Source organism: Hyperoodon ampullatus (genome assembly GCF_949752795.1).
Source record: "Hyperoodon ampullatus genome assembly, chromosome: 6".
Classification (NCBI taxonomy): Eukaryota; Metazoa; Chordata; class Mammalia; order Artiodactyla; family Ziphiidae; genus Hyperoodon; species Hyperoodon ampullatus.
In genome coordinates, this window is record NC_136919.1 from 43,722,371 (window position 1) to 43,748,566 (window position 26,196).

The 26,196-nt window shown below is 41.0% G+C and overlaps 1 protein-coding gene across 7 annotated transcripts in view; it reads right to left on the bottom strand.

Moving 5' to 3' along the window:
• NTRK2 (neurotrophic receptor tyrosine kinase 2) overlaps window positions 1-26,196 on the bottom strand; it is a gene marked incomplete at both ends in the record, with an annotated part of 379,052 nt that overhangs the window by 337,921 nt on the left and 14,935 nt on the right. For all 7 annotated transcript variants that reach the window (XM_079706398.1, XM_079706397.1, XM_079706396.1 and 4 more), the window contains 2 exons: window positions 3,908-3,979; window positions 4,094-4,168. In XM_079706398.1, coding sequence (XP_079562524.1) covers window positions 3,908-3,979; window positions 4,094-4,168 — 147 coding nt within the window. The remainder of the gene's footprint in view (window positions 1-3,907; window positions 3,980-4,093; window positions 4,169-26,196) is intronic.

Sequence of the window (26,196 nt, forward strand, 5' to 3'; positions counted from 1 at the left end):
CTGCTGAGATTGCTTATATATGACTTCCAAATAACTAGATAAATTCACGATGAGAATAACAACAAAATATCAGATAAAAATGTCAGATTTTATCTGGAAATATTCTAGCAACATATCATTTTAAGATGTGGACCAACCAGACAATGAAAAGATGTCCTATTTGTGACTGAAAAATAATAATGAATTTACTGATGTGTTCCAAATATGTAGTTTTATTCAAGGGAATGGGAGTTTCGGTTTCCAATGATCAATGCCATGAGACCTTGAGCTGGGAAATTCAGACCCTTAATCCTGGCAGCTGACTCGCTCTGTGAATTTGTTTACTGGTCGAATTTATTTAAAGCGTGTGCAACGCTTGGTCCTCTAGACATGTGTTTCATGAGTCACATGAATGTAAAACAAACATCAAATTTTACAAAACAGCTGAGCCCTCAAGAGTTTGCCATGAGCCTTTCAGTATCTGATTCCCGTTCAGGAAGGTGAGCACCGGTCTGAGAGTCACGTAAATATGAGAAATCTGCGGCGACAGCAATCCTGGCCTCACTGAGGCTAGTCTACTGCGTCTGTGTCACGAAATCATGGGCTGAAGTCTGCTGGTCTGTCTGGCCAGTCTCACAGAGGGGTTAAAGACCAGGGGGAGCTAATACATGAACTAAGACTAGTCAGCTGATGGATAAAGAAAATGCCACTTTAGCATCTCATAAATCAAGAAGGCACACGGCCACTCCCAGCTTAATTCTATATTGAGATTTCCTCTCATCCAAACCCCCATCTACAAGAGGGTGCCCTCTTCCTTCTACACTGGCATCTTCTCTCCTCACACTGAGTGTAAAGTGCTCACCCACATGAAAATATAATCCAGCGGGAAGTTGTAAAATGTGCCCACATAAATCTTTTCTTTTGGAACGTGAATTAAGAATGGGTTTCACTGCAGTATAATACACTGACAAGTCACTCTGCCTGTCTTCACCAGAGACTGTGAGGCACAAATGTTTTCATCTCCATCAGAAATCCCCATCCTTCTGAAGGAAAAAAAACAAAAACAGAAACAAAAACCCTATTCTTCCTCCCAAGAAGAAAGAGGAGCGAGGAGGCAAAGAAAGAGGACACACTCATTGTCAAGGTTCCGGGTCGGCTAGCAAGGCCGGCACCGGGGCAGCTGCCCTGTCAGGCTGCTAGCAGCACAGCCCAGAACAGGGTTACACGCCAAAGAACAAGATGAGTTTTATGAACCATACTTATTATTGGGTCCAAAAGCCAAAAGGGAGGAGGAGGGAAGGAAAAAAAATCAACAATCCTCTTACTGTTTGATTATAGAACTTTTGCAAAGGAGCTAATTATCACCTCTGCAAAGTCCCTGGAAAACACAAATACTGGCTTTTCTCACAGTTTCTGGGTTCTCAGGGGCCGGGCAGGAATTAAAGGCACCAAGAAATAAACTCAGAGACCAGTCCTAGGGGCTCTGGACAGTCAGCATGGGATGCTACATATGCACAGGTTAGGGGAGGAATGATGAAAGAGACAGAGAGGATCCAGTCTGAATTCCCCTAAAACCCAAAGTGAAATAGATGCTCTTGTGTACATTTTTATTTTATTGGAGAAACTCAGAGGGATAATCATTATATCCCAAGGGTAGAGAGAAACAGCCTCTCATACACATATCTTAATCAGCTCCCTTGCAGCCATGGTGCTGATGTTCAACTAAGGATGCCATTTGCTACGTGTGGAAATCAGGGAGAACACGCCAGCGCCTTCAGTCATAAGCAGAAGTTGAAACTCAGGTCTGGAAAGGCAGACAACTGTCTTTTAATTTGCTCCTCCTTGCCATTCCCTAGAGCCAACTGCTTAATTTAATTTCTATTTTGGCGATTAGGAAGCCTCTTTCATCACGTGAATATCTGAAGCTTACTGACATTGTAACTTCTTTCTAACTGTCTGAATATTAGCCTGACTTCATACTGCCTTACCATTTGACAGTGGCTACAAATTTCAGTAATTTTTGCAGTTTGATCAGTAACTGGGCTTCCCAACTGTTGGCTTTTAAAGAAGCTGTATAAGATATGTCCATCTCCTTGGTCTCCTATTTTCAAATGACACCTCTTTGAGAGACTGGGACTAATATTTGGCTTTATGTAAGTATGAACAGCACACAGAATACCATTAAAATTATTCTACCATAAGTCAGCCTGAAAAAAATACAAAAGGTGGCTTTGGTTTTCATATAAATAACTTGGAACAAGGAAAGTAGGGAAAATATAAGATGCATAGCAAAGTCATAAAAAGGTCTATTTCTAAAACAATTAACCATAGCCCACTATATAGATCACTACGCTAGGGGAAGTGATGTAGTAAAATAACCAGTAAAACGTGGTCGTTGAGTAATTCAGGTCTGCAGTCAGCAGTAATGAAAATACCAGAACGTAACCACTGAGGTCATTAATTACACTTAAGTGATTGCATTAGAGTATTTTGCCTTTTTCTTGTGTCCAACTTCTCTCTTGTTTATGCTAGCAAGGCCTACGCAAGACATCAGAATTTGTGCAGGCAAACCAACTACGGAGATGTTGCCAAAAAGCCTCTACATGAAATGTGTTAATAAAGTTCCTTGGAGTTTTGTTACCTTTTTGCCAAAAGTTTTATATCTTAATTCTACTGACTTTATTTTTAAATTGACTTCCTCATTAATGTCACCTATGAAATATGAAGTCATTGTACTGGCTTGATGAAATTAAGGTTTTTCATAAGATCAACAAATCTCCATAGAGTGTCCAGGCAATCTGCTCAAAGAGAACGATTTCTTTTACAAACTGGTCTGGAAATCAGTCAGGGAACAGTTCTCCCCAAGAAAAAGAAAGAGGACAAATGTTACAAGAAGGGCTGATTCTCTCATTATATGGAAAACACACTTTATTTTCTGTCCTCTTACTAAAAGAACATAGCCAGGAGTGAGCCCTGAGTCTGCCACTTTCCATCTGTGGACCTGAGTCTGATTTTGTGCTTATGAAATGGGAAACAAGAAGATCCTCCCTACCAACTGTCAGAAAAATCAAGTGAGATCAACCAGGTGAGAGTTCTGTATGTAGATCGTAGTCTATGAAACACATAAGGTATTGTTGCAGAGAATCTGCAAAGCACAAAAGGGCCAATGAATGCAGGCAACTTTCCTCCCACAGAAGTTCCTACTGAAAACTCGGCGTGGAGGGCGCCCATCAGAGCTTACGGGTAATCCTCTGTTTCATGAAGAGACATCTCAGGAAGGCCACACCTTATTGACCAAGTGTCATCATCTAGGAAGATTTAGCAGCAAAGAACCTAAGAGCTCTCACTGTCCATATTTCCATTTGACTTCAGTTGATATCACCCTGACTTCGGTGGAAGCATTTGCTATTGTTACAATTGCCTAAACCTCTGGCATGTTCCATGATTGAGTTTTCTCCACTTCTATCAATCATGACACATAGCTTTTGGAAAAAGAAGGTTCAAAAGAGGATCTACTGGGGGAGGAAGAGCATTAGCAATTTTTAGTTCCCTAAAAAGGCCAAGGCCAAGTCAGTTTCTTTCAATTCCACTAGTTTGATGTCTTCCAGGGAACATGTCACGATTCCAAGGAAAAGAATCGAGGACGCTGTACCAGGACATAGTTTTCACATCAGACTCTTTGCTGTTGGCCTATTGCTCTGTCCAAGATGGAAATGGCCCAGAAATTCATGAAAGGGAATAAGCAGGCTGTTCTAAGTACCCCTCTAAAGCTATTCAGGAATCAAAGCTAATGCTTCTAAGCTATTGTCAAAGCTATACTAACTTTTTAAAAGGAGGTTTAGAGCTGGAAAAGAAGGAAAAATAAACAGAGGGGGAAAATATTGAATAAGTTGGGTCCTGGGAAGCAAAAAAATTAACCTTTACTTACATGTGCTGTAAGTTGCTGTTTTTCAGAAATGCTTTATGAGCTACAAATTTTAATCCGGAATCCACAATGGTCCTAAGAAAACACATAATTGCATGTATGTTAGAGCTAACAGACGACTGTCCCTCTGACGATAACAGAGCATAAGAAAAAGTTCTGAGATAAGGTATGCAAGCCCTGAGTACTCACAGGTTTTTCAGTCCCACATAAGCTTCAATATCATCTTCGTTGATGATTTCTAGTCTTTTCTGATTTGCAATGTAACTGCAAAGAAAGCAGAGAGTGCAAACTAGTAACTCAGAATGCAGGCAGTCCATAAAAAAATGGGTAACTTCCATCCAACCTCACCAGGCTGCTCAAGGCAATCCCTCCCCACCCACCTAGCCCCACCATTTATTTTAAATACAGCAAGGGGAGCAAAGCCAAATGAGACTGAGGAGAAACCATGGTTGAGCAGGTTTCATTGTCAATGACAGGATCACCAGGTTTCATTTTTTTCTTAAACTTTTATTACTCTTTCAACTAACAAGTTCAGTTTGCCCCTCCACTCAAGGTATCCCCTGTGTATAGAGGTGAAAATAACTTGGAGATGCATCCACTACCTCTCAAAAGCATTTCACCCTTATGGTGACAGCCACAGGGAAGCTGGTATCACCACACAGAGGACAAATCACATTTTTCCTCACACTCCAAGAGAAGCAGTCACTCCCTCCTTTTACCTCCTGAAACACTGAAGAAGATTCCCCTCCCCCTTTCTCTCTCTCCCTCCCTCTCTTCCAACTCTCTCTTTTCCTGGCCCAGGATCCCCTCGTTCTGCTTTTGTCAGTAATAAAACCAATTTTTCCTTTCAGGAACCACATTTTACAAACCCCACACTGCCCTAGTGCGCTCTCTATAGAAATCTCCTCTTCCCCATTCACCAAACCCTCAAATACAGGAGTAAACTGGTAACTCTGGCTGCATGGAGAGTTCCATCCCCTGGACCATGAGGACTGGCTTAGAAATGTGCCTGTGACCTCAACTAGACTAATGAGAAGCTTCTGTAAAATTAAAAGATGAATGCCATGACAGAGTCTCTCTCCTTCTCTGGGATTATAGCTGAAAGATTACATAGGCCCAGGGCTTCTATAAGAAATATTTCCGGCACAAGGAAAGAGACTGTCCAAGTATGAAGTCAGCACACAGGAGGAAAGAGAGCTAAGAGATATAAAGAGAGACAGAACCCTGAAAATGTTACTTGAGCTTTTGGATCCAATCATCTCTGAGGTTAGCTGTCACTAACAGAAGTTTGATCTGAATTTCTGTCACTTGTAACCAATAAAATCCCTGGTAACATAAACACAAAGCTATCAAACCTACTACCATGGAATTTCCCTGTGCTACAGTTATCTGAGTATCTGTCTATTCACTTTTCTTGATCACGACCTCTTTTTGAAGACAGCTGGATCCTGCTTTGTAATTCTTAACATGCACCACAGCATCTAGCAAAGAACCTTGTACAATGTAGGTCTTCAAGGATGATGGATGGATGGGTGGATGGATGGATGGATGGATGGATGGATGGGCAACACTTGGGAGTTCCAAAGGCACTCCAGAAAGTTGTATTAGGATGGATTTTCCCCTTTCTTTTTCAAAAAATTTAAGATACATAACATTCCAATTAAGACACTGAAAACAAATATGTAGCTCTACTGTTAACAACATGAATTAAAATGAAAAAAAATAGTAACCAGTGAGGGAGAAGATACAGCATCTACAGATTCCTTCTACCCAATCCAAAAGAAGGAAAAAAAATAGATGTCGACATACATGGTAAGTATTGGGGCACCCATTTTTAGAAAATATATTTTAGAAATAAAGCAAAATAAGTAAATGCTCTGAGGGAACAAAATTACACCAAAGATAAATAATTTTAAAAGGACCCACATAAACATTGCCCCTGTTACATAAAAAAAAAAAAAAAACGTCCAAGATAGAAGGGCATCTTCTGCTCAAAGATCTTGGTTCTCCCTGATATCCGGGGCCTGGAACTTAATAGATGTGCAGGAAGGATTCGTTCCCTTCTTTCCTTCTACCCCACACAGAAGGAAACATATTAAGACTCCAACCTAATGAGCAAACAACAATTTTCAATGTTAAGAGTTTTTATGAAATGTTTCAAAATTATCACACATTTTTCCAAGATTTTCAATCCACTAACATTTTCAGTAGAAACCACAGCAACCTCCCTCTTCTAAATTATCTCCCAATAAGAACTGCATTCAAGAGGGCCCTACATTTTAATGCTTTTCTTCATGCAACTGGCAGAAAAAAGGACAAATAACGTGGGCAAGGTTTCCTTTGGGGTCACAACTAGAATTCCCAAGAAGCTTGTTCACTGCTTACAGCTGCGCTAGCATGGTGGCTGTCACTGTTCTGAAATTGTCTGAGAGATTCTCCAGCTCTCTTTGCTGGCTCATCACTGCATCCTCCATGCTTATGACAGGGGCCTGACAATCAGGAGGTATTTAGTCAATGTCTGTGGCATAAGGCATTTATTTTTAACTTTTTATTTAGTTATCTATGCCCTTTATTTTATTGCTATTTCATTTTTGTCAGATTTTTAATTTATAAACTCTCCAATTGTATTCAATAAAATACAGTGAGCTAACATAAATAAAAATGAAAGGCATAATAGAAAGAAGAGCCAGGGCAGAGACATCAGTGGAGCTAGGAATTGGGTTTAAAATGCTGGGAAAGGGCCACAAGCATAATTCTAAGCTTTCCAGTGACCACTGCCCCTGAAAAGAAGGAAAGGGGGAAAAAATTAAGCCAGTGGTAACCTCACAGTGTTCATGAGGTGAAAATAAGTCAGATATTAAGCAAAGCGTACCTGTTCTTGAATCTAAGACCACATAGGAGATTTTATTGAAAACCATCAAAAGAACAATGTGAAAGTATTAAAAATGGTCATTTAAAGAATGTTCTTCCACGGGGACGAGGGGAAGATGGCGGAAGAGTAAAACGCGGAGATTACCTTCCTCCGCACAGATACACCAGAAATACATCTACACGTGGAACAACTCCTACAGAACACCTACTGAACGCTGGCAGAAGACCTCAGACCTCCCAAAGGGCAAGAAAGTCCCCAAGTACCTGGGTAGGGCAAAAGAAAAAAATAAACAGAGACAAAAGGATAGGGACGGGACGTGCACCAGTGGGAGGGAGCTGTGAAGGAGGAAAGGTTTCCACACACTAGAAGCCCCTTCGCGGGCGGAGACTGCGGGTGGCGGAGGGGGAAGCTTCGGTTCCGCGGAGGAGAGCGCAGCCACAGGGGTGCGGAGGGCAAAGCGGAGAGATTCCCGCACAGAGGATCAGTGCCGACCGGCACTCACCAGCCCGAGAGGCTTGTCTGCTCACGCACCAGGGCGGGCGGGGCCGGGAGCTGAGGCTCGGGCTTCAAGTCGGAGCGCAGGGAGAGGACTGGGGTTGGCGGCGTGAACACAGCCTGAAGGGGTTAGTGCGCCACGGCTAGCCGGGAGGGAGTCCGGAAAAAGTCTGGACCTGCTGAAGAGGCAAGAGACTTTTTCTTCCCCCTTTATTTCCTGGTGCGAGAGGAGAGGGGATTAAGAGCGCTGCTTAAAGGAGCTCCACAGACGGGCGCGAACGGCGGCTATCAGCGCGGACCGCAGAGATGGGCATAAGACGCTAAGGCTGCTGCTGCCGCCACCAAGAAGCCTGTGTGTGAGCACAGGTCACTCTCCACACCACCCTTCCAGGGAGCCTGTGCAGCCTGCCACTGCCAGGGTCCCGGGATCCAGGGACAACTTCCCCGGGAGAACGCACGGCGCGCCTCAGACTGGTGCAACTTCCCGTCAGCCTCTGCGGCCGCAGGCCCGCCCCAGACTCCGTACCCCTCCCTCCCCCTGGCCTGAGTGAGCCAGAGCCTCTGAATCAGCGGCTCCTTTAACCCCGTCCTGTCTGAGTGAAGAACAGACGCCCTCCGGGGACCTATATGCAGAGGCGGGGCCTAATCCAAAGCTGAGACCCGGGAGCTGTGAGAACAAAGAAGAGAAAGGGAAATCTCTCCCAGCAGCCTCAGAAGCAGCGGATTAAAGCTCCACAATCAACTTGATGTACCCTGCATCTGTGGAATACATGAATAGACAATGAATCATCCCAAATTGAGGAGGTGGACTTTGAGAGCAAGATTTATGATTTTTTCCCCTTTTCCTCTTTTTGTGAGTGTGTATGTGTATGCTTCTGTGTGAGATTTTGCCTGTATACCTTTGCTTCCACCATTTCTCCTAGGGTTCTATCCGTCCATTTTCTTAAAATTTTTTTCTTAACAATTATTTTTTATTTTAATAACTTTATTTTATCTTACTTTATTTTATTTTACTTTAGCTTCTTTCTTTCTCTTTTTCCTTCCTTCCCTCCTTCCTTCCTTCCTCCCTCCCTCCTTTCTTTCTTTCTTTCCACTAGTACTAATTCTTTCTTTCTACTTTTTTTCCCTTTTATTCTGAGCCGTGTGGATGAAAGGCTCTTGGTGCTGCAGCCAGGAGTCAGTGCTGTGCCTCTGAGGTGGCAGAGCCAACTTCAGGACACGGGTCCACAAGAGACCTCCCAGCTCCACATAATATCAAACAGCGAAAATCTCCCAGAGATCTCCATCTCAACACCAGCACCGAGCTTCAGTCAACGACCAGCAAGTTACAGTGCTGGACACCCTATGCCAAACAACTAGCAAGACAAGAACACAACCCCACCCATTAACAGAGAGGCTGCCTAAAATCATAATAAGTCCACAGACACCCCAAAACACACCACCAGATGTGGACCTGCCCACCAGAAAGACAAGATCCAGCCTCATCCACCAGAACACAGGCACTAGTCCCCTCCACCAGGAAGCCTACACAACCCACTGAACCAACCTTAGCCACTGGGGACAGCCACCAAAAACAACGGGAACTACGAACCTGCAGCCTGCAAAAAGGAGACCCCAAACACAGTAAGATAAGCAAAATGAGAAGACAGAAAAACACACAGCGGATGAAGGACCAAGATAAAACCCCACCAGACCTAACAAATGAAGAGGAAATAGGCAGTCTACCTGAAAAAGAATTCAGAATAATGATAGTAAAGATGATCCAAAATCTTAGAAATAGAATAGACAAAATGCAACAAACAGTTAACAAGGACCTAGAAGAACTAAAGATGAAACAAGCAACGATGAACAACACAATAAATGAAATTTAAAATACTCTAGATAGGATCAATAGCAGAATAACTGAGGCAGAAGAACGGATAAGTGACCTGGAAGATAAAATAGTGGAAATAACTACTGCAGAGCAGAATAAAGAAAAAAGAATGAAAAGAACTGAGGACAGTCTCAGAGACTTCTGGGACAACATTAAATGCACCAACATTCAAATTATAGGGGTTCCAGAAGAAGAAGAGAAAAAGAAACGGACTGAGAAAATATTTGAAGAGACTATAGTTGAAAACTTCCCTAATATGGGAAAGGAAATAATTAATCAACTCCAGAAAGCACAGAGAGTCCCATACAGGATAAATCCAAGGAGAAATACACCAAGACACATATTAATCAAACTGTCAAAAATTAAATACAAAGAAAACATATTAAAAGCAGCAAGGAAAAAACAACAAATAACACAATAGGGAATCCCCAAATAACACAATAGGGAATCCCCATAAGGTTAACAGCTGATCTTTCAACAGAAACTCTGCAAGCCAGAAGGGACTGGCAGGACATATTTAAAGTGATGAAGGAGAAAAACCTGCAACCAAGATTACTCTACCTAGCAAGGATCTCATTCAGATTTGATGGAGAAATTAAAACCTTTACAGAAAAGCAAAAGCTGAGAGAGTTCAGCACCACCAAACCAGCTTTACAACATATGCTAAAGGATCTTCTCTAGGCAAGAAACACAAGACAAGGAAAAGACATAAAATAATCAACAGTTACCTTAAATGTAAATGGACTAAATGCTCCCACCGAAAGACACAGATTGGCTGAATGGATACAAAACCAAGACCCATATATATGCTGTCTACAAGAGACCCACTTCAGACCTAGAGACACATACAGACTGAAAGTAAGGGGATGGAAAATGATATTCCATGCAAATGGAAACCAAAAGAAAGCTGGAGTAGCAATTCTTATATCAGACAAAATAGACTTTAAAATAAAGACTATTAGAAGAGACAAAGAAGGGCACTACATAATGATCAAGGGATTGATCCAAGAAGAAGATATAACAATTGTAAATATTTATGCACCCAACATAGGAGCATATCAATACATAAGGCAAATACTAACAGCCATAAAAGGGGAAATCGACAGTAACACATTCATACTAGGGGACTTGAACACCCCACTTTCACCAATGGACAGATCATCCAAAATGAAAATAAGTAAGGAAACACAAGCTTTAAACGATACATTAAACAAGATGGACTTAATTGATATTTATAGGACATTCCATCCAAAACCAACAGAATACACATTTTTCTCAAGTGCTCATGGAACATTCTCCAGGATGGACCATATCTTGGGTCACAAATCAAGCCTTGGTAAATTGAAAAAAATTGGAATTGTATCAAGTATCTTTTCCAACCACAACACTAGGAGACTAGATATCAATTACAGGAAAAGATATGTAAAAAATACAAACACATAGAGGCTAAACAATACAGTACTTAATAACGAAGTGATCACTGAAGAAATCAAAGAGGAAATCAAAAAATACCTAGAAACAAATGACAATGGAGACACGACGACCCAAAACCTATGGGATGCAGCAAAAGCAGTTCTAAGAGGGAAGTTTATAGCAATACAATCCTACCTTAAGAAACAGGGAACATCTCGAATAAACAACTTAACCTTGCACCTAAAGCAATTAGAGAAAGAAGAACAAGAACACCGCAAAGTTAGCAGAAGAAAAGAAATCATAAAGATCAGATGAGAAATAAATGAAAAAGAAATGAAGGAAACGGTAACAAAGATCAATAAAACTAAAAGCTTGTTCTTTGAGAAGATAAACAAAATTGATAAACCATTAGCCAGACTCATCAAGAAAAAAAGGGAGAAGACTCAAATCAATAGAGTTAGAAATGAAAAAGGAGAAGTAACAACTGACACTGCAGAAATACAAAAGATCATGAGAGAGTACTACAAGCAACTTTATGCCAATAAAATGGACAACCTGGAAGAAATGGACAAATTCTTAGAAATGCACAACCTGACAAGACTGAAGCAGGAAGAAACAGAAAATATGAACAGACTAATCACAAGCACTGAAATTGAAACTGATTTCAAATCTTCCAACAAACAAAAGCCCAGGACCAGATGGCTTCACAGGCGAATTCTATCAAACATTTAGAGAAGAGCTAACACCTATCCTTCTCAAACTCTCCCAAAATATAGCAGAGAGAGGAACACTCCCAAACTCATTCTACGAGGCCACCATCACCTTGATACCAAAACCAGACAAGGATGTCACAAAGAAAGAAAACTACAGGCCAATATCACTGATGAACATAGATGCAAAAACCTCAACAAAATCCTAGCAAACAGAATCCAACAGCACATTAAAAGGATCATACACCATGATCAAGTGGGGTTTATTCCAGGAATGCAAGGATTCTTCAATATATGCAAATCAATCAATGTCATACAACATATTAACAAATTGAAGGAGAAAAACCATATGATCATCTTAATAGATGCAGAACAAGCTTTCGACAAAATTCAACACCCATTTATGATAAAAACCCTGCAGAAAGTAGGCATAGAGGGAACTTTCCTCAACATAATAAAGGCCATATATTACAAACCCACAGCCAACATCGTCCTCAGTGGTGAAAACTGAACGCATTTCCACTAAGATCAGGAACAAGACAAAGTTGCCCACTCTCACCACTCTTATTCAACATAGTTTTGGAAGTTTCAGTCAAAGCAATCAGAGATAAAAGGAAATAAAAGGAATCCAAATCAGAAAAGAAGAAGTAAAGCTGTCACTGTTTGCAAATGACATGATACTATACATAGAGAATCCTAAAGATGCTACCAGAAAACTACTAGAGCTAATCGATGAATTTGGTAAAGTAGCAGGATACAAAATTAATGCACAGAAATCTCTGGCATTCCTATACACTAATGATGAAAACTCTGAAAGTGAAATCAAGAATACACTCCCATTTACCATTGCAACAAAAAGAATAAAATATCTAGGAATAAACCTACCTAAGGAGACAAAAGACCTGTATGCAGAAAATTATAAGACACTGATGAAAGAAATTAAAGATGACACAAATAGATAGGGAAATATACCTTGTTCTTGGATTTGAAGAATCAACATTGTGAAACTGACTCTACTACCGAAAGCAATCTACAGATTCAATGCAATCCCTATCAAACTACCACTGGCATTTTTCACAGAACTAGAACAAAAAATTTCACAATCTGTATGGAAACACAAAACACCCCGAATAGCCAATGCAATCTTGAGAACAAAAAACGGAGCTGGAGCAATCAGGCTCCCTGACTTCAGACTATACTATAAAGCTACAGTAATCAAGACAGTATGGTACTGGCACCAAAACAGAAAGATAGGTCAATGGAACAGGATAGAAAGCCCAGAGATAAACCCATGCAGATATGGTCACCTTATCTTTGATAAAGGAGGCAGGAATGTACAGTGGAGAAAGGACAGCCTCTTCAATAAGTGGTGCTGGGAAAACTGGACAGGGACATGTAAAAGTATGAGATTAGATCACTCCCTAACACCATACATAAAAATAAGCTCAAAATGGATTAAAGACCTAAATGTAAGGCCAGAAACTATCAAACTCTTAGAGGAAAACATAGGCAGAACACTGTATGACATAAACCACAGCAAGATCCTTTTTGACCCACCTCCCAGAGAAATGGAAATAAAAACAAAAATAAACAAATGGGACCTAATGAAACTTCAAAGCTTTTGCACAGCAAAGGAAACCATAAAGAAGACCAAAAGACAACCCTCAGAATGGGAGAAAATATTTGCAAATGAAGCAACTGACAGAGGATTAATCTCCAAAATTTACAAGCAGCTCATGCAGCTCAATAACAAAAACACAAACAACCCAATCCAAAAATGGGCAGAAGACCTAAACAGACATTTCTCCAAAGAAGATATACAGACTGCCAAGAAACACATGAAAGAATGCTCAACATCATTAATCATTAGAGAAATGCAAATCAAAACTACAATGAGATATCATCTCACACCAGTCAGAATGGCCATCATCAAAAAATCTAGAAACAATAAATGCTGGAGAGGGTGTGGAGAAAAGGGAACACTCTTGCACTGCTGGTGGGAATGTGAATTGGTACAGCCACTATGGAGAACAGTATGGAGGTTCCTTAAAAAACTAAAAATAGAACTACCATATGACCCAGCAATCCCACTACTAGGCATATACCCTGAGAAAACCATAATTCAAAAAGAGACATGTACCAAAATGTTCATTGCAGCTCTATTCACAATAGCCCGGAGCTGGAAACAACCTAAGTGTCCATCATCGGATGAATGGATAAAGAAGATGTGGCACATATATACAATGGAATATTACTCAGCCATAAAAAGAAACGAAATTGAGCTATTTGTAATGAGGTGGATAGACCTAGAGTCTGTCATATAGAGTGAAGTAAGTCAGAAAGAGAAAGACAAATACCATATGCTAACACATATATATGGAATTTAAGGAAAAAAATGTCATGAAGAACCTAGGGGTAAGACAGGAATAAAGACAGAGACCTACTAGAGAATGGACTTGAGGATATGGGGAGGGGGAAGGGTAAGCTGTGACAAAGCGAGAGAGAGGCATGGACATATATACACTACCAAACGTAAAATAGATAGCTATTGGGAAGCAGCCGCATAGCTCAGGGAGATCAACTCGGTGCTTTGTGACCACCTAGAGGGGTGGGATAGGGAGGGTGGGACGGAGGGAGACGCAAGAGGGAAGAGATATGGGAACATACGTATATGTATAACTGATTCACTTTGTTATAAAGCAGAAACTAACACACCATTGTAAAGCAATTATACTGCAATAAAGATGTAAAAAAAAAAAAAGAATGTTCTTCCACTGTGAAGGCAGGGATGCCCCGGATAAAGAATAAATTTTCCTCCTGGTCAAAATGGAAAAAAGCAACAGAAGAGCTGGATTAAAAGGTCAGCTGTTGCCCCTCTAGATGCCAAGAATTTCCTTTCATAAGTTACCATCTGCAGAAGGGCCCACAACATAGCCGTGGGCTATAAATTGCTCATGAAATCTACCCCTTAAGAAACGCTCCTTAGACACCATTAATTGAGGAATCATAGGGTTAGAATGAGAGCCAGTAAAGTTAATAACAAACAATTCACAAAGGAGAAACCTCAACGGCCCAGGAACATATGAAAATCTGCTCACCCCTCAAGGAATATGAAATGCAAACCAAAGTCACATGGACTTACAATTCCTCTGCCACTAGCTGGACAAAATGTTTAAAATCTGACAATATAAAGCATTGCTAAGGATGTGGGGTATTTCTCTTATATTGTTGGAGGGAGTCTAAATTGGCACAAGCACTTTGAAGAGTAATTTGCCAGCATCTTGGAAAATTATACATCACATGCTTTACAGAGTCCAGCAATTCCATTTCTAGGTTTTCACCTGAAAGAAATGCTCACTCCTGCACACGAGGAGACATATACAAGAACATTCATGGTAACACAGAATAAAAATCTGGAAACAACCCAAGTGTCCATCAGTTAAGAAAGAGAATAAAATGAGGCGTGTTAAATAACTACGGTAGATTGAACCAGATCTTTATATCTGAGCAGAAAGAAATACTCATGCTAAATGAGAAAGAAAAATAAGAAAAATTTCAAACTGATATGTACATATCATATAAAACAATTGATGTGAACTTTTAAAAAGACACAGAAAACAATACCACATAGTGTTCATAGTCAAGGATAGTTGTAAAGTACAAAAGGAAGATTGCAAGGAAAGTCACCTTGGGAAAGGAGACGGATCTGCAGCAGGGATAAAGAAACTGAAACTGTTAAACTGTTTTATTAAACTACTAAACTATTTCTTTTCTTAAAAGAGAAAAGCCTTTGTAACAAAAAAGACAAAAATGTTAAAGTGTCAGTTCTGAATATATGCACCTGAAGTTATTGTTATATCATTTCATTTTTATGAATTTTTTAAATGTATGAAGAAAAAAGAAAGAAGGAAGGAAGGGAGGGAAGGAAGGAGGGAGGGGTGGGAGGAAGGGGGGAAAGAAAGGCGGAGAGCCAAAAAAAGCCGCAAAGGAAAAGACCGCAGGGAAACTGGACCCCAGGGCTTCTCAGTTACTAGGTGACCAAATACACCAGGGCTCAAGTCCTTGGTTCCTTGGACCACCCAAAAGCAAACAGTCTAAAAGCCTGATCCCTGCCCCAGAGCCCCTGGACGGGACCAAGAAGACTAAGGAGCATGCTGGGCCGCCCCCTACTGGTGACTTCCACGTGCCTCCAGAAGGACCTTGGCAACACCAGGTCTTTCAAGCTCTGCCATCTCATCACTGCCACTGATCAGAAAAGCAGCAGCTGCAGAGACCAACCCAGGGTTAGGAAGGAGAGAGGAAAGGCCAGGCCAGGGCAGACAGCTGAAAGATGTGTGGACAGGCAATGCGGTAGGCTCTCCCCCAGAAAACTATTCCCTGTCACTCCAGTCAAAGTGCTGGCCAACTCTGAGGGCTCCTTACTAAGTCAAGCTTTGCTTAATAGAATCCCCAAGAAGGGTCCCGCTCCCACTGAAGCAGTGGAAAGGTCCAGCATTTTGGTACAGACCTTTCTCTCCACGACAGCCCCTAACTCCTCTGACCCAAGCCCACTGATCTAGAAAGCTTAGGCCCCAGGGGCTTTAAGGCACAAGCCCTCCCCCTAGAGCCCATGCCCCAGTGCTCACATGAGTTCAGCCAAGCTTTTGAGTTTCTGCCCTTCCAACCTGCACACACTGCTGCCTTAGTTCTCTTTGGGGATGGTTGGCAGCCTTTGAATAGTGACAAAGAGACTTGGTGGATTTGGATTTTTAAAATCTGATACCCCTTAAGAGTTTCTCTCCCTTACCTCCAGGTCCCTCAGGCCCACCCCTCCATCCACAATCTGTGTGGAATCATTCTCAGCCTTCGACCATCTTGTTTTGCCCAAATATGCCTTCCTCCTTTCTAAAAGCCATCTATAGTACCCTTTCTTGGGCCTCACATTATGAGGGTTGTTTTTTATTGTTGTCTTTTACTTTTACTACATCCCAAGACTACTGTCTTCTGCCCTAAAAGTTGGAACTTCTCAATGAATTCACCTAAAACTCTTCTGGGCCCCTACAATATGAGATGCTGCTTGATTTACAGGCAACATCAAAAAGGCTTTTTCCAATCAAAACATTTTTATTCCATCAGTTGGCAAGCATTTCTTTAGCAGTTATTCTCCTTCTTAACTTTATAATTAAGAATTAGAGGGGATGGAGGTACTCTTTGTACCCACCATTGTATTTTTGTACTAATATACCTAACTCTCCTGCTGAACTGTTAACTCCTCAGATGGAAGAGTGTTATTCATCAAACTGCATGTCCATTTCAGAACACAGAGCTGATGCTCATAGAACATTGGTTGACTTAAAGCAATCAATCTGACCCACAGATTCTCCACTGGAGTTTTTGTTATCTCACTTGAAAGACCAGACATATACACACTATAGACACTAAATGAAGATTGTGGTAATAGAACATAACTTCATTTGTCGTATAGAAAACAAGGAAAAAAAGTAACGACCATAACAGAGGAAGACAGCCAATTCTGAAAGCAAAATTTGTCCAATCTAGAAAGCAAATTTAGACCACAAGCATACAGTACAGTCAAACCAAACACTCATTTATTTTTTGTAAATGATGAAAACTAATTGCCCTCAGAAGATGAGCATTCATTTGCCATATCAGTTTCAGAAATGTTAAGGCTACAAAGAATCTTCAGATCAAGCTCTTCTTGACCTTGAGGGGTTGATGCTCCTGAAGGTCAGTGCTCACTGCCACGGTATTTGATGAGCAAAAGAGAGAAGTTTCCAAGCAGAGGTCAAGTACGTGCACTGCGAGGGTGGAGTGGAAGGAAGTACAAGATATCACTGGGCAGTGAAGGCTTCCACGAGGTCAGGCTTTGAAGGGTGCCCAGAAAGTCAACAGATAAAAAACGTGAACATAAGTAAAGTCCACACTATTTGCCATTTTATTTTGTGTTGTCACCAAAGCTTTCCCATTCTCAACATGACATCCAGGGCCTTCATTATGACATTTTCTTGAGGGTAAAGAATTTCCTTTCCTTAGGCTTACCAAAAAGCCCGTAGGTGGCTTTTTGGGAAAAAAAAAAAGAACAGATAATTTTAGGAGAAATTCACGGAAACATTTTTGAATTACAGGTTCCTAGAAAGGATACTCATCTCATTTGAACAGATTTCACATTGGCTTGAACAACCTATCAAATAATCCCTCCGGGCAATCTTTCCAAGTAACAAAGAGTGGTTTCTAATGCATCTTTTCTTCCTGTGTATTAGCTTAACAACAGGCTTGCTCCAAAGTAAAATTTCCCTTTACCTTAGACTTTATTACCTGACCTGTAGGTTGACGATATATCAAAAAGAAATGGAAAGAGCCGTGAGTATTTCTAATGGTCGCTCTTCAAAATGGAATTGCTTCCCACTACCCTGGCTACCCTCACCTCATCCCCACCACATAAATAAATAATTAAGCTAATAAAAGTAGATAGAACTCAAATGTCACAAGAGATTGTGATACGTGCTCAGGCTTACAGCCATGGAGTGAGGCATTTCGGCTCTGACAGGATCCTCTCTGCCATAAGATTTCCATCACGGGGAAGAGAATAATCCGTTTTTTAAAATGTGCCCTTGTTCCCTGAGTCCGTAACCAGGTAGCTTCAGTTGCTCAGCAAAATGCTAAGAAAGAGTTTTGAAAAGCAGTCCCTGATGGGCCAAAGCAGGATTCAAAAGAAGAATCTCTCAATCTATCACTCCATTCCTAAGAGAGGGTCCACCACCCCACCTGTGACAACGTGAATGCAGAGAACACCAAATAAGTGAGCTCAGAACCTGAATTCCAGCACCAGCCTACTAGCACAGGCTGATTAGTTGCAGCACTTCCATCTTCTTTTTGGCCACGGGAATAGAAGTAGCCCCAGTAATTCCCTTTTAGAGAGTGCTGTGTGCCAGGCACTGAGGTACTCAGGGGGTGTCTCTCTTAACCCGACAAAGCTACCAGGAGAGCACTATGATTGTTTCCACTTTTTGGAAGAGGTAACTGAGGCCCAACCTTGCCAGGTCACATCCCCAGGATTACATAACTGCCAAAACAGGATTTGAACCCAAATCTACCTGCCTCTGAATTCTGAGCTCATACCCACTCTACCGCCCCACCAGGACCATGGACTTATGAGTCCTGCACCTACAATGAAGAATACTTTCTAAAATTTCTGCAAAATGCATCTTGACAAATAATCACAGCCTGAAAACAATAGTCAATGAAAAGGAATGAGGACATTTTACAGGTTGCTCTCATGTGTTATACCTACAGAGGTAATAGGAAATAAATAAAATATCTTCTCACATCCTTACACAATGCCAAGCTCTGAGAACTGCAGCTCCCCACAATGCCAAGCTCTGAGAACTGCAGCTTCCTAGAATAGCCTAAATTCCTTGGGAACTTAAGAATTCAAGGGCCTGTGGAGAGGGTGTGGACAAAACGGAACCCTCCTACACTGTTGGGAGAAATGTAAATTGGTGCAGCCACTATGGAAAAGAGTATGGAGGTTCCTTAAAAAACTAAAAATAGAGCTCCCATATGATCCTGCAGTCCTACTTCTGGGCATACATCCAGAAAAGACAAAAGATTTAATTCCAAAAGATACATGCACCCCAATGTTCATAGTGGCACTATTTACAATAGCCAAGACATGGAAACAACCTAAGTGTCCATCAACAGATGAATGGATAAAGAAGATGTTTTATATATACACACACACACAAACACACACACACACACACACACACACACACACACACATATATATAATGGACTATTACCAGCATTTGCTGCAAAATGGATGGACCTAGAGATTATCATGTTAAGTGAAGTCAGTCAGACAAAGACAAATATTATGTGATATGTGATATCACTTATATGTGGAACCTTAAAAAATAATACAAATGATGTATTGTACATACAAAATGGAAACAGACTCACAGACATAGAAGACAAACTTATGGTTACCAAAAGAGAATGGGGGGAGGGATAAATTGGGAGTAGGGGATTAACCGATGCACACTACCATATATAAAATAGATAAACAACAGGAATTTGCTGTATAGCACAGGGAACTATATTCAATATCTTGTAATAAACTATAATGGAAAAGAATTGGAAAAAAAGAATATACATATATACATACACACACATATATATATATATATATATATATATATATATATATATATAACCAAATCACTTTGCTGTACATCTGAAACTAACAAAATATTGTAAATCAACTATACTTCAATTAAAAAAAAAGAATTCAAGTGCCTGGAAAATAATAAGTGGTGCAAAGTGAGGGATAAACACACTCCACTAGCTTCACCTCTTCCCAGTTATGTGACCTTGGGCAAGTCCCTACACCTCGGTTTCCTCGTCTCAAAATGGGGTAGTAATAGTACCTGCCTCAGGGAGTTGCTGGAACAATTAGAGAACTGCCCTAGCCCATATGAGGACCACAGTCACTGTTGATTATTAACAACAAGCAGCAGACTGGGGTTCAGGGACTGGCTTGGTCACTAACTAGCTGGTGAAGTGAATCTCAGCCTGCCTCCAGGGCCCAGGGGCATGGAACAGGAAATTTGGCCTGGAGAATGTCTCAGTTCCCATCAGCTCTCAAATTATAAGAAAACTTCTGCAACATATTATGAAGAAAAAATTACACACTGGGTTTCTCTCTGAGTATTTATATAGCGTCTTTCTCATCCACCTCTCTCAATGAGGTGTTGCCCAAAAAGAAACACTGCAATTTGTGACCAGAAAAATTAATTATGAAAAAACCCTTACAGTTGGCTTTCTACCTAAAACGTATCAGTCTCCAGCAGAAAAAAATGTAAGTTTAATTTGACTTAACTAAATAATAGCCTCCATGAAAATTTAGGATTTGACCCCAGCCTACAAATAATGTGACGTGTAAACCTTATACTGGAGGGTGAGCAGGGTGTCAATATATTTAAAATAAATAAATTTTCTTTTTAGCTGCTAACTTATCAAAATGGGAAGATTTCCCATTTTAAAAATCTGAATTTCCACATTCTCTTAAGAAGCTAGAAGGTCCTCCAAACTGGACTGGCGTTTCTTTCTGGCAACAGTCAGGGTGAGCTGAGTAACATTGCTCCTGGGGGTCTGGAGCACATTTCCAGTTGGTCACATTCTGACCTCAGCTATTTCACTGGCTCATAGAAAGATTTTTATGACACCTGATTTAATTCTTGCTTGTAATTTCCTCTGAGACTTCAATGCTCCGACTCTTCTCCTACATTGGTATGTCATCTCCATGCACAGAGATCCCTAACAGAGATCCCTAAATGAGTTTGCTCAGATAAAATGACACAAAGACCACAATAAAAATACCTCATTTTCTTAAAGAAGTTACTTCTACCTGTTCCAGAACCTTTAGAAGCTTCCTCTGTTTAGAAACAAACTAAAACTGACACAGACATAGCCAAGTATAATTTTATACTTGGTACAATGGTACAGAATCCCCAAGAGAAGCAAGGGATGTGTTTTTCCTGAAAAAAAATGTTTTCCTTCCCACTAATTTATTTAATATTTTACATTAGGTTTCAGATATTTCGATAGATCATAATAACTTGCCATAGCAAATGGAAAGACAATTAACTAAACGTGTACCACGGCATGGTTTCGCCATATCAGATGAAGAACCCAGGACAGAAATGGTCCTGATACAGCACTGCCATCAGGAAAGAGGCTTAAGTGATGTTTGAGCCAAAATTTTATTTTGGACAGGTGTACTCTAACATCAGTCGATATGAAACCACCAGAAATATGAGTCAGCTCACTGGGTCCCTCGGGGTACACTGCAGCTAATTTATCCTGGCAGGCCCACAAGGGGCCATCCCTCTCAAGGCTGGGAGGCACCCTGGGAGCCTGAGAGGGCTTTTCCTCTGGCTGGGAAGCTGTCTGGTCACACCTGCTCCCAACAGCTTCTAGGCTAAAACCGTCTCTGCTGTGCTCTGTGGGTGGATCTCTGCTGTCTCAATCAAGCATCTGTCCACATTCCGAGGCAGTATAGCGCTACTTCCCCAGGCAAGCCTGGATCTGCAGCCTGCTGGTACCCCCACATCTCACCTCGTCCGCGGACGGGGTGGCTTCCACCTGGATGGGCACGCAAGCCAGGCTGCTTGGTCTTTGTAAAAGGATGTCAGCCCCACCATCTGCTTGTCTGGCTTCCAAAGAGAATGGATCTGGCTTTAACCAGGACCAGAAATTAACATATTCCAGCTCTGGTCAGAGGGGACAACTGCATATCATCTGCAGTCCAGCTTCTAGCAAAGCCTGGCTCAGCAAAGGGTATGAGGGGATGGGCAACTAAGATCCTGCATTGTATGAGTTTTATAATTACAGCATCAGGAGATGAAATTCTTGGACCACGTTAGCGTCCTTGCAGAATTGTCGTCCTTGTCACTTCCCCCAACTTTCACTGACTTTCTCAGTAAGAAGAAAATGAAATCTACTTTCTGCATTTTTCATAAAAGCTGTGAATTACATCACTCATATTCTCTGCAAAAGAAACTCTTTTCAGAACAGAGTGCCAAACAAAGCTATGTTCCTGTGGAATTAGTAGGCATTCTCCTCCTTAATAATGAGCTTCTCTTTTCACTGCCAGGAAGTTGAAGACAAATGGTGTGCTCAATTACAGCAACTATGTCAACCGTTAGAGTTAGTTGGAGTTCTTGTCTCTTTTTTTTTTCTCACTCCTCCCTCTCATTTTTACCTTATTAACCTTATTGTGTAAAATAATTATCAGCAGGGCTTCCCTGGTGGCACAGTGGTTGAGAGTCCGCCTGCCGATGCAGGGGACACGGGTTCGTGCCCCGGTCCGGGAAGATCCCACATGCCGCGGAACGGCTGGGCCCGTGAGCCATGGCCGCTGAGCCTGCGCGTCCGGAGCCTGTGCTCCGCAACGGGAGAGGCCACAACAGTGAGAGGCCCGCGTACGGCAAAAAAAAAAAAAAAAAAAAAAAAAAAAAATTATCAGCAGTTATTCAAATACTAATGATAAATTGATTAACTGCGACATTTCTATACTCGTCCAGTACAAATTTTATGGTCATTACGATCAATATACTGGTACGATAGCATCATCTTACAGTTGTTTTCAAGAAATGAATTGGAAAACCATATTATCCACGATTTTTGTGTGTTTCAAAGTGAGTGTTTATAAAAAGCGAAATCTTGCAACTCCAATCGAACACAAAATTATCTTTTTTCCAAAAAGTTTGTTCCTCTTTTCCCATTATTTCAGGTCAGTCAACGTTTCGTTGATGAAAAGCAAAGAAAAACTTCCAATGATTAGCCCAGGAGTTAAGAATTCTAAGAAGCATTCAAGTCAGCACAAATCACAGCAGAACACACTTTTGAAAGCTCTTGGCCTCCAATTGGGCCAAATCATTCCATAGGAAGAGAATTTTTGGAACTAATATTTCTGCTCCAACTTCAGGATAGATCAAGCATGGCACAGGGAAAAATGAGCCTCAGGCATAATGTCAAGAAAAGAGAATGATTCAAGCAGTAAAATTTTAAAATCTCTTCGAAGGTCTGTTTTGATTTTGACACAATTTCTCGGCCCACATTTATAGGCTGTGGGACTAAGGAGAGTGATAGCATGTGAGGAACACTTCCAAGTTCATCTTCACTGGTTTCCCTTCACGTGTTAACCTTTAGTCGCTTTTATAGAAGGTTAGATATTATTTTCTTTGGAGTTAAACTACAAAGATATTGGTGGAAAGGGATCCCAGTCATAAGTGGTCATGAAATGCCACAATAAAGAGAAGCTATTTTATGGAAAGGAAGTGTGAGTGCATCAAAAAGTCCTAAACAAATCTCTTATAAAAACTTTTAATTCAAGGGATATATCGTTGCTAGAAAAGACGTATATTTTGGAGGTACCTAGAGGAGTCAGACTCATGGAGATGGAAAGTAGAATGGTGGTTGCTAGCAGCAGGGGGAGGGGAATGGGGAGTTGTCATTTAATGGGTACAGAGTTTCAGTTTTGCAGATGAAAAGAGTTGTGGATTATTTGGATAGCTGTGTTGGTTGCACAATAATGTGAACGTCCTTAATGACACAAGCTGTACATTTTTAATGGTTAAGATGGTAAATTCTGTTATGTACATTTTACCAGTTTTAAAACAAAGAAAAAAGGAAGATATATATTTTGTAAAGGCCTTGCAATTAAAAAGTGAGAAAGACAATGGAAAGAGAAAACGGAGTACAAATTGATAATCTCCAGAGTGCAGGGGAACTGTTGTAAACAACCTAATAAATGAAATGGACCAGGACTGTTGAAGAAAACAGTTGCAGAGCAAACATCATGACCTGAGTCCCAGTGGCTAAATCTGACCCATCACTGCTCAGGTCAATATCCCAATCAGCTGAGCATGCCAAGATGAAAGTAACATGCAAACCAGGGAAAGAGCATCAGAGGTGCCCTTTAAAGAGAACCAACACCCTCTTACATCTATCCTCTTTAACCCCAGCGCCTGTCCAGTGCCACACTCAAGACAGATTCTTTTGCTTTTCTGTCCTCCCCAAGACCTACAGAGTCTACTCTCCTTCAAAACATAGTTGAGGATAACCAGACAATAAAAATAAAAATGAACAGTCGAACTCTAACTATGCGTTATGCACTGGTACAATTATTTTACATGCATCGGCTCATTTTAACCTCACAGAAACCCCATGAGAAAGGTTCTATTATTGTCCACTTTTACAGATGGAGACACAGAGGGCTTTATAAACTAGTCCAAAGTAGCAGGAGCAGACCAGCTTCAGAGTAGGGCTCTTAACCCTCCAAGCCACCCAGCCTCATAACCTGTGTGATTCCCAGACATGAACTCCCAAAGAAAATGAAAAATTAATTTGTTGATCCATCTATGCATGGCAATGGACATATTCAGTGATTTTTCAATTTGGAAAAAAATATATAATGAGAAAAGGAACTTTTTAGGCACAGTTTCCACAATCCTAGGATCCTCCTAGGGTGCCAATAAAACAATTATTCAGCCATAATGAGCTGAATAATTCTTAAAATAGTACATTCAGATCTAGAGCTTTCAGGGTCAATGATAGAATCTGTACAGGGAAGAGATAAAGTTAGAAACAGGTAGCTACTGATGTTTAACAAGCCCCATTAGCTTCTGGGGACGGATCTATGCTTTGCTGGTCTGTCTGTGTCTGCGATATCACAAAGCTTGTTGTAACACAAGTCAGGGAAGGAATCCTGCACAGCTGTTCTTGGAAACATGGACCCCCATGCTTGAGAATTCCCCTGAAGAAGGTGAGGGTGCTGCAATGGGAGGAGCGGTCTGGGGAGCCTGGCCACCCCTCTGCATGCTCCTATGCAGAAGCCCTGCACTTCTTCTATTCCAGAGCATCGTCATGGCTCAAAACCACCATGATGCAGAGGTCAGATCCACAAGGCAGAGGCCCAGACAGCCTTGTCCCTGGTGCCCTTAGCTCTGGACAATGGACCCAGGCATGTCAGAGGCCCTCACTCCAGTATTCCTCCAGCCAAGTTCCTCCACATGAGGCAGTGGGATGCTCCCACCTGGAAATCACTCCTTCCCTTCTTGACCTAGTAGGATCTCAGAATTTCCTACCCAAAGACCCTAAGCCCATTCCCAGGGCCCACGCAGGCCTTTTCTGTGGTTATGTCCTCCTGTTATAGATATGCATGCTCCTAGGCACAACTTTGCATGTGTGTGTGTGTGTGTGTGTGTGTGTGTGTGTGTGTGTTTGGGGTCGGGGGGTCCAAGGCTGCTGTCTGTAGTGCTGTTGATGGAGTTCAAATGTGTAGGACAATGATCTGACTAGAGACCCTACAATAGACCATATAAATGAGAGAAGCTGGCCTAAGTCTTATTACCCAGGACCCAGAAAACCACCTGGTGGGAGGACATATTCACAGTATATTTGTTGGTTAACTAATTGACTAGATGAATGAATGAATGGATCAATCAAGCAATCAATCCATACATGTATAAACAGTCAATTCCTGTCCTCCATTTCAGCTATCTGAGGGAAAAGATGACTTTGTCAAGAGAATGTCTATGGCACTCTGAACTGTACATGTATAGATATAAGCTACAATGAAAGGAGAGTCGTGACAGAGTGGACTCTAAGATAGGCTGGGGTAAATAAAAGGCTCAGTAGTGCCTTCAAGGCTCCAGGCAATTAAGCTCCAGAAAACACTTTTTTATTTTGGTGAGAGAGCAATTCCCTAAAAAAATAAATGAGATGGCAAAGAAGTTAAGCCCCAGAGGGCTACCTAGGCTTACCATGAGAGCCAACAACTCAACCAAAAATAAGACTTTTCTCATAAGAATTAAACATTATATGCTGGTTCCATAATACCCATTCCTTTTTAAGTTTAAATTTCAAAATACACATGGAGTCTAAACTATTTTCATTTGTATGCATATTATGAACATACTGCATTGTGTAAACATAAATAAATGGATGTTATTTATCTCAAAGGAAAATTATCTTTTTGGATTATTCAACACAATCTGTTCACCTATATACTTCCCTACTCTATTTTTAAAAGCCTTCCAATCTTCTATGTCTATCAGTTGTTTTATGATCAGTTTTGCAAACAACTATTGAAATTTCTAAGATGCCTGATAATGTCAATTATTATAAATATAAAGGCAGTCCCATGAAACATTATAGGATCAGTCCAATGCAGCTTGATTGTAAAGGTGCAACAGTATATGCATCAGATGCTTCATTAAACTGGACTTGACACACTGTTTATACTCCTGATGTCTGCAGTTCTTTAAGAAAAATGAACAGCCTCTACCACCCATACTACAAGAAGGATAAATCACATCTGAAATCTCACACCAGAATCGCTTTTTTTTTACCCTGTCCTGCT